The sequence below is a fragment of the Naegleria lovaniensis genome (genome assembly GCF_003324165.1).
Source record: "Naegleria lovaniensis strain ATCC 30569 chromosome Unknown tig023, whole genome shotgun sequence".
In the NCBI taxonomy this organism is placed as follows: Eukaryota; Heterolobosea; class Eutetramitea; order Acrasida; family Naegleriidae; genus Naegleria; species Naegleria lovaniensis.
This window is the reverse complement of record NW_025407845.1, coordinates 408512-420104: the sequence shown is the minus strand read 5'-3', so window position 1 is coordinate 420104 and position 11593 is coordinate 408512. Positions and strand designations below refer to the sequence as shown.

Below are 11593 nucleotides of genomic sequence, written 5' to 3'. Positions count from 1 at the left end.
AAAATCCTCATCAAATGGAATTGTTTGGTAGCTAAAACAGGTGAATTATTCATTCCGAATTTTCCAATATTACATCAGTCCTGGCAATGAGTCTGGCAAAACACCAACAATTTTTTAAGGATAAAAATTTACAGCCTCAATCCAGCTCAAATCCAACACAACACAAATGGAAGAGGTTAATCATCATCAGGAAGCACAAGGATTGACAGGGTCGTCGTCCATTCTTCTTTCATCGTCGGCGTCTTCTACCTCCTCCACTTCATCAACAATGACTCCGATACCTGAGCACCCTGTGTTGGATGAAAGTTTAAATATTCATCAAGAAATTGGTGAAATGACCGTGTTGGAAGCTCTTGATTTTCTGATTGAGGAAAATTCAAAACTTTGGAAGGAAAAAGTTAAATTTGAGAATGTAAGTGCTTGAATTGATTCATATCGTATTAGATCTTTGATATTATGGACTTTCTAAAGTACGCTTTTGCCTTAAATCAAAGTTTATTGGAATCGGAATCAAAGATGAAAAAGCTTGCCAGGTATAAAAAAGCCTTTGCCCAAGAACAAGATGAAAAAGAAAAGCTACGAATGAAATACGAGGAACTGGAGAATGAATTAAAAAAAGTGAGGGACGAAAAACCCAAATCTACCATATCTTCAAGCCAATCAACGGATCAACTCCAAAGCAACCTCGCCAAAATGCAAATACAAACTCAACAACATGAAAAGAGTAAACAACTCATGGCAATGCACGTTCGGAAGGTCAGCACAAAAATCATTGAGGCCAAGTTGGATCAAAGATCACTCAAGAGTGAAGCAAAGTTCATGACCAACAAGTTTCTGGATGAATTTGCGTCCATCTCGGAACAAATCAAAAACAACATATCAATGAAAATGGACCAAATGGAAAATGAGCTAGACAAAATGGAAAAGCAGTACCTCAATGTTTTGAAAGATAGCGAAGACCAAGTTAGAGAAACTGCTGGCTTCTTACTAAAAGTAGGACAAACCGTAAAAAGTTGGAAACGTAGATGGTTCGTCTTTAGAAAAGATTTAACGTTCAGTTACTTCAAAACTATTGAGGATTTAAAGCCAATTGATACTATTGACGTCTCAATGGAAGACTCGCTGGATGTCTCTGCAGATGTGACCCAAGGAAAACCCTTTGCTTTTAAATTGGTGACAAAAGACAGAACATATTACTTGTGTGCAACGAACGAGGATGAGAAACGAAGATGGATTTCAACACTCAGAAGATGGTTTGAGGTAAATAAGGCCTATTTGACCAAATGAGTCCACCTACGCAGAAGGAGTCTCAAAATGATAACCGCACGGAAATCCATGAGCTAAGCAAATTAGGACATGTTTCCCACAGCAGAAAAACTTCAAGCTGTTTCAACACCCAAAACGATTCTGAGGTGATGCGTGGTGTTTGCATGCGTGCAAAGATCTCTCATGCGTGGTTGAACACCGGATCCAAATCTCAAGCACTAATTCCTGCAGGGATTCTTATGCCGATAGTTTCGAAAAAAAAATATGCTCCCACAGAGATCTTCCTTTCCCATCAAATCCCAAGCTATGAAAGAATCCAACAACAACACAACAGCGACGTTGTTTCCAAACACACACAACACGGATTCCATGACGGTGATGACCGGCAATGGCAACAACGTTCAACCAACAACAATCACCAATAACAACACAATAAGTAGAAACAGCATGCTACCGGCTGATCATCCTTTTCATAATCAGCAACAAGTAGACATAAATCCGAGGTTAACATCAACACAACCACCACCCACTCAACATTATCCATTGTTGTTCTCATCAATTTCCAACCAATCGGCACCAATGAGCAATATGATCCAACCTCCCCCCTCACTCATCTCCAATATGGTCAACAACTCATTTCCTAATTCAACCCCAATGAATATTTCCTCCCTTTTACCATTTGCTATTTCACCACCTCCCACACGATTCTTTTCAATGCTTGTTTCTTCGAATAGTAGTAATAATCAACAACAAGCGTCAGTACAACCCATCTCATCATCTACTACCACAGGTGGAAATAGTAACATCCAGAACAACCTTCAGCCATCATCACCCCAACATTACTTGTCAAACAATACTACTCTATTCTCCACATCAACAACTACCACACTCCCGGTCCAGCAAGCTGTGCCCAATGCAATTGTAGATAGAGGACAACCAAATGTTTTTATTCCAAGCGTTCATACCGTTGCAACTGGCACTGGCCAAGGATCAAATGTAACTTCATCACAAGCACTTCAAACAACTTCCTCAGGAACGTCACAATCTATGCACACCGATGATGAAAAGGAAGAAACCAATCCTGAGTCAAATACGACATCTAATAGGCCTCCTTTGGATGCTCCTGCAGCTGTGTTGCTACTTGAGCCTCCCTCACTTTCAACAATCATTGATGATCACCATCCAACAATTCCCACTTCACTCTACTATATCAGGAAGAGTCAAAATACCGAGAGATTTAACCGACCACAGCAAAGATCATCCTCATCATCATGCTTGGAAGACATTGATGATGAGTCAGGAAGTGTTGCAACGCTAGTACAACAGAACAAGTTGTCACGCCAACACAAACACAATTTATGGAAAAATGATCACGACTGTGACCACATTTGTGGTTGTGTGGAAGACAAGATGGAGGCCGAATTGAGACTGCAAGATAACTTTGAAACAAATTACTTCCATTCCAAGAAACGATCAGCCGCTCATAACAAGTATGATGGTGAATCAATGAATCCACATTATACAGATGAGGACGAGGAATCTTCTCACTTTGAATGTATTGAAAATGCCTCAAACCTTATTTCATGCTCGGATATCGACCATCTCAATCAACAACGAAAGAAACGAAAGAAAACACCTCAAGAAAATTTGTTAACAGGCTTATCGAATTTGTTACAAAATTTAGAGCCTGATTGTGTATTGTACATATTTCAATTTTTAAATTGTACAGGAAGAGATAATTGGTTTTGCAACATTAGAAATATGTATGGAAGATTTAAAAAGAATAATCAAATATTACCACTCTACAGATTCATTACCATAGAACAGCATAGTACTCTAAAGTTAGGATTTGGAGCTCTCAAAAATCATCAATCAATGGATTGTAATATTCAAAGTTTATCCATACATCGTAAAACCAATCAACCGCTCGAGTGTGAAATGGGGTATATGAGCAAAGTTGGACGTTCTTTAAAAACCTTCATTTATTACAATCATTGCGGTAACAACCCAACATATCCTGCATATACTTTGCAGGGAGGCAATGTCATCAACATTGATGCTTCATCTTGTGTTGACACCGGATCTAACAACACTACTAACCCTAATGGCAAAAGTGCATGCTCTTTCAATGATGCCATGTCATCATCTTCAGAAGATGAGTTGGAGGAATCAAGCTTTGAATTGATTGAAGACGAAAACTCTCATGTAATAGGACTGAAGAGAAAATCTCGCTCTGAAGGCTCATGCTTTTTGAAAGAAATCTATAGGAATTGTAAGGTTTTAGAGAAATTGAAAATTGTGGACATGGAAGGTTACGTACCAATCAAGGTTTCTCTTAGATTGCCAGCAAATCCAAAAGGTGCTAGTCCTTCCCTTGCATTTTCAAATACGCTACGAAAAATTAGACTCTTCAATTGTGTTCTTCCCTCTCACGCAATGAGCGTTATTTGTAAAATGTCACAACTGGAAAGCGTTCATTTTGAAAAAACTTTTGTGAGTGACGTGAATGAATACGATTCTCTTCTCTCCCTCACCAAACTCAAGGTTTTGAAATTGCAAGTTGCCCAGCTTCCCAAAAAACTCTTGAAAAACATGCCAATCACGTTCACTTCCCTTGAAAAGCTCTTCCTAAACGTTTCACAAAAAACAGACTCATACGATGAAAAATTCAATGTTGAGTTATTGACCAATCTGAGATCTTTGAGTGTCATTAGTCACTTTAACCTTGATTTATTGGCTCTCATGAGGAATTGTACCAGAATTGAATTTTTACAACTTGGCTTTGATGTTTGCTTCAATCACATCTTCCCCAATGAGAAGTTGAAATGTTGCATTCTGAGAAATGTGTTCATTTCACCTGATCGATCCAAAGTACTCATCCAAAACAATACTCTACGTTGCCTCAAATTGTCTCCTGCAAGTATACGAGCAGCGCAAAGAGAAATTGCCTACATTACCCAACAGAGAGCTCTCTTAAACAAGAGTCCTTTGTGTATCACAGAGTTTTAAGGAGCAATTGTAGACGACCAAATAAAGAGCGCCATTCCATTCATTGGTGGAAGCACAAAAATAAAAGTTCAAAAAAAAATCAACACAGCACTTGGCAACAAGCCTTTGACAGTCGTCAACAAAATGAATCAGCAACAAGGCTTCTTTTCCGACAATTTGAGTATGAATCTTTCGGAGTGTTGTGGTTTCAACAACAAGATGGATCCCATTTCTTTCCGAACCAATTTTTTAGAAGGTTCTCATCATATTCACGTGGGCCATTTTGCTTCAATTCCGATAGTGTTGCCATCAACTCCAAACAACAACCAGCAGCAACTATCATCCAACAATAATAATCAGAGCATGCAGGAGGAGGAAACCAATTTAATGGCCTCCGTGGATGGAACGACTTGCTTTCTGGACCAAGAATTTCAAGATTGCAAAAATAGGCTTCTCATGCAAAGTTTCTTCATGCCAAAGGCTTCGATTATCAATATTTCAAATTGTGGAAGAAAGGAAGTTCAGAATTTTATCAAAATGAGTAAGAGCATTTCAATTTTGGACAAGGCCAATGAAGAAGTTGGAGTTGGCAAGAATGAATTTGCATATTTGAGGTAGGTTTCTCAGAATTAATAATTGGATCTGAACATTTTGCTCAAATTAATACTGAATTGCATGCAACAGCGAGTTATGGAATCAAATGTTCAAATTACCTCAAACCATGCTCAAATATAGCGGCAAGCATGAGAGTTTTTGGAGAGGAATCTTTTCAACATTGTATCGTTTTATCACACGTGATTATGAACAAGTTTTTGATGAGAATAGAGATTTTCAGTGGTTGCATGAGTGGAACCATGACAAACCAGTTGGTGACCTTTTGACCTCTTCTTCTTCCCTAGGTGATAATGTCAGCAAGATCAAACTAGATAGTAGTTTCTTCATTGGCTTCAATCATCAGAGAAATACGGAAATTCGTGAACTCACTCGAAGAATCATGCTCCCTATATCTGAAACGTCCTCTAGATTATCTACCTCTCCTCAAACATCATCAGTTGTGTCGTCTTCGTCTCCTAAACAACAAAAGCAACAATTTCTCGAACAAGCATTCCTAAGCGGAACCTTACTTCCCTTCTTTGCATCCTGTGAGAGCAATGACATTACTGGAAATCAATATCAAGCGGAGAATGAATTGAGTTTGATGCTTCAAAAGTTTATTGAGACTCAATATTCGTTTTTCCAAAACTTGGGCTCCAAAACTAAGAAACGCCATGTGACCGGTGTCACATGTGTTGGACCTATTGTGACTTGCTTTGTCATGAGAAGATATCACACTGTTGTAGATTGTTTTGAAAGCAATACAAGTTCCAAAAAGAGTGGTAACACTTCAAATATAGAGCCAATCTATGTGATGCAGCCATTAGATACGTTCAACCTGGCCAATTACGACGACTTGTTAAGATGTGCTAAATATTTTACAGGGGTACGAAAGTTAGGAGAAGCTCTCTTTGTGGAGGTAAGAAATGCACTGAGACATTTGTGTGGTTTGCCTCTTCTCACAGGAAACCATAATGAGAAAAAGAGCAATGGTCAACAGCCCGCAAATGAGAACTCTCAATCCACAACAACAAATATTTTAGACTCGGAACAGAATTTGAATGAAAATGGCTCTTCGTCGCATATGGGAAATGGCAACAATGAGAAAGTCAAGAATTCAGCCAAATCTTCACATAGCAAATCCATGCATGTTCATCAACCTCAAGGTCCACCATCTTCTCCAAAAGCAACTAGTAGAAGAGAAGAAAAAGCACCTTCGAGTGGTGAAAAACGAAAACAACCACCCACATCATCGACCGCAGCAAGTGGTAGTAACGTCGTAGCGACTGCCCAAGAATCATTTTCCAAATCACAATCTCAAAAGAAGCAAAAAGTTCATGCAAGCACTGGAATTTCACCTGAGAGAACAACCAGACAATCCAGTAATAATGGCATTGAACCAACGTCTGACCTCTTGAATACCAGCAGCAACAGCAACACTGACGAGACTAGTCAAAGGTCCACCCAACAGGACTCAACAGCAAGTAGTGCAAACGATAGTGAACGAATGGTGGTAGACAATACAGATGGAGCTTCTAGCGATCTTGACGAGTGAATGCGCATTGTGAACGGAGCTTTCATCATGATGAAAACAGAGTTTTCTTTCCTTTGCAGAAAAAGAGGACTCTCATAGGAAAATAAACAATGCATTTAGCCATAAATTTTGAAACACTCACACAAGGGTTCACCGATAATAATAATAAACCGGTTCTCAATCCCACTCCGATCTCCATAACGTTGCGAACCTTGTCCAGCAGCATCAAAACGATCATTTCGGGCATTAAAAAAAAGCCCAAATACCACTTCCTGCCCTGTTATCGGTCCACCCACTTACATTAAAGTACCCACCTCAGCAATTCTCGGCATTTGAATCAGTGGTCACGTTTACGAATTCAAATTCCAATTACTGGAGATTCTTGAGATTGGTTTTTCATTCTTGGTGTTCATAGTGTTTATTGTTTCATTGGTGTGGTTTTCTCATCATCCTAGCGTGAAGCCTCTTTAAAGTGAGCACGACCACAAACAAAGGAATTCATTCCACCAACGTCCGTTCCGTTCATATTCTTACTTACTTCTCAACAAGATGTATCAACCAAATAATAACAACAACCATCAGCAAAGACCATCTAGAATCAGTCATAACAACCCCAATAACATTACAAACTCATCCAATAACTTTTCAATCATGATGAACCACCCAAATTCCATCCAACAACTGAGTCCTTCACTTCAAGCCACGACTCCGAATCATCATTCTCTCCTTGATGCAACGAATTCTCCGTTATTTGGCTTTTATCCACCCAACGCATCAACATCATCATTACAACCAACACCCTCTCAATCATTACCATTGCAACAACAACGACCTCAACAAGACCAATTATTTGCTTCCTTTCTTCTCAATCATTATCTCTTGTTACAACAACAACGAGAATTACATCAACTTCAACAACAACAAGCCTTGTTGCAACAACCACAACAACAACAATCCGAACTCTCTCCTAATCAACAACTTCAACAGCAAGCCATGATGAACAACATGATGTTAATGATGTCCATGATGAATCCGAATTTACCTGTGATGGACACTCAACATTATGCACAACCACCTGTCCTTCAATCGGTGTCACCTCCATCATCATCGTCGTCATCTAGCAACCCTCTGGTCACCAACACCAACAGCAATAATACATCATCGTCTTTGCCTAGTGTCACTCTTCAAACAGGTGCTCTGTCCGATGCAGTGCCCACAACTGCCATTTCTATTCCTGAGCCACTGTACGAGTTGTACATAAAACCAATTTTAATGAATTTACAGAATTGTGGGTTGTATTCAGGATCAAACGTTGTGCAACAACCAGTGCAAGCAACTCATCAAAATGAAAATCAACTCACTTCAAGCAGCGATAATCTCAGTAATAGCGGACTCCTATTGTCACCAGTGAACATGACTAGTAGTGACAATCAACAACAAAATGAACTTTCTGTCACATCACCAATTTCTTTCGTTGGTGAGGACTCATCGTTAAGAATAAGCAATGACAACAACCAAGCAATGAATAATGTCATTTCGCAACAAGCATTACTTGAAAGCTTACTTTTGGAAGAGGGATTGGCTTCAGTAGTGGACCTTTTAGAAGACCAATCTAACAATATGAACAATAATACGTCGAATATTTCAAATTGTGACAAGGACGAAGAAAAGAAACAAGAACTTCACAAGCATTACGATCCAAAGTTAAATAAGAAGGGCCTCAAGAAGAAGCGTAAATATATCAAATCAGGTCTATACAGAAAAGACAAGGACGGAAACTTTTTATTTTCAAGCGGTGACAGAGCGAGATTGGCCCAAATTAATCCATCCAAACAAACAGCAAATGATGAGGGAGTACATGATCACAATGAAGATTTAGGTCCTAATGACCACCAAGGATATTACATGGAAGATGAAAATAGCTTGATAGGAAGTGTTGAATCCAAGAACAGCGTTGCATCATCAAGCGGTGGTGGTATTGGATTTGGGTCGATGAATTCACAACAAATTGACAAGTCAATGAATCGATGTGGCAGTTTTCACGATTTATTGGGAATTGAGGACAATTTTGATGGTGATACCCAACATGAATTTTCCAATGTGGCCACAGCAAGTGGTAGCAGCAATGGTACTGCAATGGTTAATCCTTTTGCTTCTCCTACCCAACCTAATGATGAACAATCACAACAACTGGGATTTGAAAGATATTTTTCAGAGCAATTGCTTAACATTGAGAATGGTGACAATATGTCTGAGGCAGAGTCGTCACAACTAAAGATTTTAGTATGGGCTCAATGGCAGCTCTTATCAGATGCAGAAAAGAAGAAATATATTGATCTTGCTCTCGGCAGCATTAATAGTGACATTATGGAAGCATTTAATTCTTCTTCGCCACAACAACCACCACGTAGAGATTCCAAGACGTCAACAGATGACACAACGATAGGAAATACCATTTTGTTTCCACAAAATAATGTTGTACATGCCCTATCCAACAATCATAACAAGAAGAGAACATCTGTAAATGAATTTGACGACAATGAAGCAGGACAGAATGGAGAACATAATGATAACACATCGAAGAGAGCTGACCTTTCAAACCGTGTTAAAAAACCAATAAGTGGTTACAATAGTTTCGTGAAGAGCGTATTCCCCACATTCCAAGAGCAATATCCAGACGTAGATAAGAAACAAATTACGAAACTGATTGGTCAAAAGTGGAAATCAATGACTGAAGAGGAGAAAAAACCTTACTTGGAAATTGCAAAACAAGCTCAACCAATTGTCAAGAAACCACTCAATGCTTATAATATTTATTGCAAGGAGAAGTATTCGCAATTTAAAGCTGAAAATCCCACACTTCCACCCAATGAAGTGAGCAGAATGGTAGCTGCATCGTGGAAGAATGCTAGCAAGCAAGAAAAACAAACATATTTTGAAATGGCAGATCAATGGAAACAAGAGCATGGCATTCAAGAAACATCTACAAATAATGAAGGATCTTCCTCAACTGACGATTTAAAACAAAAAACAAAGAAGAGAAAGACGTAGCACAAATAAAGTAATAATTTTAACTTGTTGTTACACCTTAATTCGAAGTTTTTCTTGCAAACTATTTGTGTTGTCACTTGATAGATTTGACAATCGATCCAAACCAAATTAATTTTGATTTGACTTCTCTTGCTCTCTTCTCAATTTTTGTAATCTTTGATTCTCAATTTCTTGGAGAATCTCACGGTGATTCACCTGAGGCACAGCTCGCATCTCTTCTGTAGGTTGACTTCTTTTGACGACATCTTCAAGGACTTGATCTTGTCTCTCCTTATTCACCATACGTTGTTGGCCCTTCACTGCCATCCATGAAAGGAGCATGACAATTGTCAAAATGACAAGCGTCAGCCTGGCAGGAATTTTCTTTCTATTTGAAGGACGAACTCTAACTTCTCCATACAATTTAACCATTTCATCAACTTGTTCTTTGGCATAGTGTTTTTCATCCTCAGTCGCTGTAGGATTCATTAATAATTTCATGAATCGGTCAAAACGATCGTGATCCTTAATCCACCATCTCATTTGTTGTCTAAAAGTAATTTTTTTATATTCAGCATTTTCATCCACTTGAGCTTGTTCCCAAGCTTTTTTAAATTCATTAGGATCCATATTTTCGAAAAATTGTTTTTGGAAATTGTCTCTAATTTGTTCTCTTCTTTTTGCAAACTCTTCAGCTTCCAATTGCTCCTCCCGTTCTTCTCTCATTTTCTCATAGGCAGCTCTTGAATTTGATGGAGGAGGAGGAGGGTTTGAAACTTGAGAAGAGGATGTTTTGGGTGGAGTACTGAGCGCTCCTGATTTTCCCAATCCACCTGCAAAGAATGGTTTTCTATTCGGATGCTTTTTATCTTGTTCGTTAGTATTGAAAATTAAAAAAGATTGATGAAAACAAGCACCCGTGATGATTCTATTACTTGTAATCATGGATTGTAAACCATTTGTGTAGGCTACACTCGGATGATGGTGAAACAAGTTGCTGCTACTTTGCTTCATCATTGGTTGCGTGGTTCGTGAAATCATTTTTTTTAAAATCGGCGAAAATAAAAACGACGAAAGTAGTATTGAGAAAGAACAAAAGATATACTCAGAACGTGAATCAAACACACAAACACACTTGCAAATGAATTTCTTTTTATTTTACAATCATAGAATTTACTTCAATATTGGATAGATTTTGAAAGAATGAAAGATTAGAGTGTTCCGAATTTGAATTTCATTAAATTTCGATTCAATGATGACGACGATCATGAGCCACGCGTTGTTGTATAGCAACAATAATTCCTACCAATGTGGCACACACAATAATCAATACATTCAATCCAAAGAGTCCCCAAAAGATTGAACGAGCCAATTCACCAAATCTTCTCGCTTCGGGAACCACATTCGTTCGATATTTAAATACAAACAGATAGGGAATACAACTGGCGAACGGAGTACAAAAGAAGAATAAGAATAGACTCGTTACAAACGCAGCTGCAAAGGCATTCCGAGCCTTATTGATTTGATGAGCCTCATAATAATCATCTCCTCCATAGGTTTTTGTGGTGAGAGGAGTAGAGGCACTTGAGGCTGCTCCTATATAAGGGACACTGGTCGGTTGGGCATGATAGTGGTGTGAGGAGGTGCTTGGAGGAGGAGGTTGTTGATTGGAATAGGGTTGTTGAGGAGGTGGATTGGTGTAGTAAGTGTGTGGAGGAGGTGGTTGTTGGAAAGAAGGTTCCATGGTCGTTTGTGTGTTTATAATCGTGTATATAATTTGATGGTTATGAGTATTTAAAAAAGATTTGAAATCTATGTATGTGAATATGCAAGGATTGTCACAACGTGAGTAAGGTTGGTCTTTATAGAGTTAAAAATCAATGAAAGTCAAAGTCGACAAATGAGCAGTGAGAGACAGAGAGTGTTTTTTCACTGCTTGTATGGAATGGCTGAGTCAACTGTGCATTGAGTCATTAGAATATATAATTTGTGGAAGGATGACATTTTTGGATAAATGATGATTTTGGAAATAAGGTCCTCTTGAGCATTTGGAAAGTTTTGGAAACCTTATTTCAAATATTTGACGAAATTGCTGGGATGATTTGAAGAACGAAAGTTTGTCTGCTGGTACCCATGGGTCTTTGCCTAAGTTGGACGCATTGATATTGACTATATTTTGAT

General features: G+C 38.6%; 6 protein-coding genes across 6 annotated transcripts; 4 read left to right on the top strand and 2 right to left on the bottom strand.

Annotated features, from left to right (window-relative positions):
- Nucleotides 1–166: 166 nt before the first annotated feature.
- C9374_005241 (uncharacterized protein) lies at nucleotides 167–1287 on the top strand (the record flags this gene model as incomplete). Its single annotated transcript, XM_044694970.1, has 2 exons — nucleotides 167–412; nucleotides 472–1287. The coding sequence occupies 2 exons, from the start codon at nucleotides 167–169 to the stop codon at nucleotides 1285–1287; spliced, it is 1062 nt and encodes a 353-aa protein (XP_044548340.1).
- Nucleotides 1288–1530: 243 nt separating this feature from the next.
- C9374_005240 (uncharacterized protein) lies at nucleotides 1531–4275 on the top strand (the record flags this gene model as incomplete). Its single annotated transcript, XM_044694969.1, has 1 exon — nucleotides 1531–4275. One exon carries the CDS (start codon nucleotides 1531–1533, stop codon nucleotides 4273–4275), a length of 2745 nt encoding a protein of 914 aa, XP_044548339.1.
- A 123-nt stretch (nucleotides 4276–4398) lies between these two features.
- C9374_005239 (uncharacterized protein) lies at nucleotides 4399–6403 on the top strand (the record flags this gene model as incomplete). The annotated part of the gene is made up of 2 exons (XM_044694967.1): nucleotides 4399–4868; nucleotides 4939–6403. The coding sequence occupies 2 exons, from the start codon at nucleotides 4399–4401 to the stop codon at nucleotides 6401–6403; spliced, it is 1935 nt and encodes a 644-aa protein (XP_044548338.1).
- Nucleotides 6404–6931: 528 nt separating this feature from the next.
- On the top strand, nucleotides 6932–9433 carry C9374_005238 (uncharacterized protein; the record flags this gene model as incomplete). The annotated part of the gene is made up of 1 exon (XM_044694966.1): nucleotides 6932–9433. The coding sequence occupies one exon, from the start codon at nucleotides 6932–6934 to the stop codon at nucleotides 9431–9433; it is 2502 nt and encodes an 833-aa protein (XP_044548337.1).
- A 108-nt stretch (nucleotides 9434–9541) lies between these two features.
- C9374_005237 (uncharacterized protein) lies at nucleotides 9542–10453 on the bottom strand (the record flags this gene model as incomplete). The annotated part of the gene is made up of 1 exon (XM_044694965.1): nucleotides 9542–10453. The coding sequence occupies one exon, from the start codon at nucleotides 10451–10453 to the stop codon at nucleotides 9542–9544; it is 912 nt and encodes a 303-aa protein (XP_044548336.1).
- A 208-nt stretch (nucleotides 10454–10661) lies between these two features.
- Nucleotides 10662–11156, bottom strand: C9374_005236 (uncharacterized protein; the record flags this gene model as incomplete). Its single annotated transcript, XM_044694964.1, has 1 exon — nucleotides 10662–11156. The coding sequence occupies one exon, from the start codon at nucleotides 11154–11156 to the stop codon at nucleotides 10662–10664; it is 495 nt and encodes a 164-aa protein (XP_044548335.1).
- Nucleotides 11157–11593: the final 437 nt, after the last annotated feature.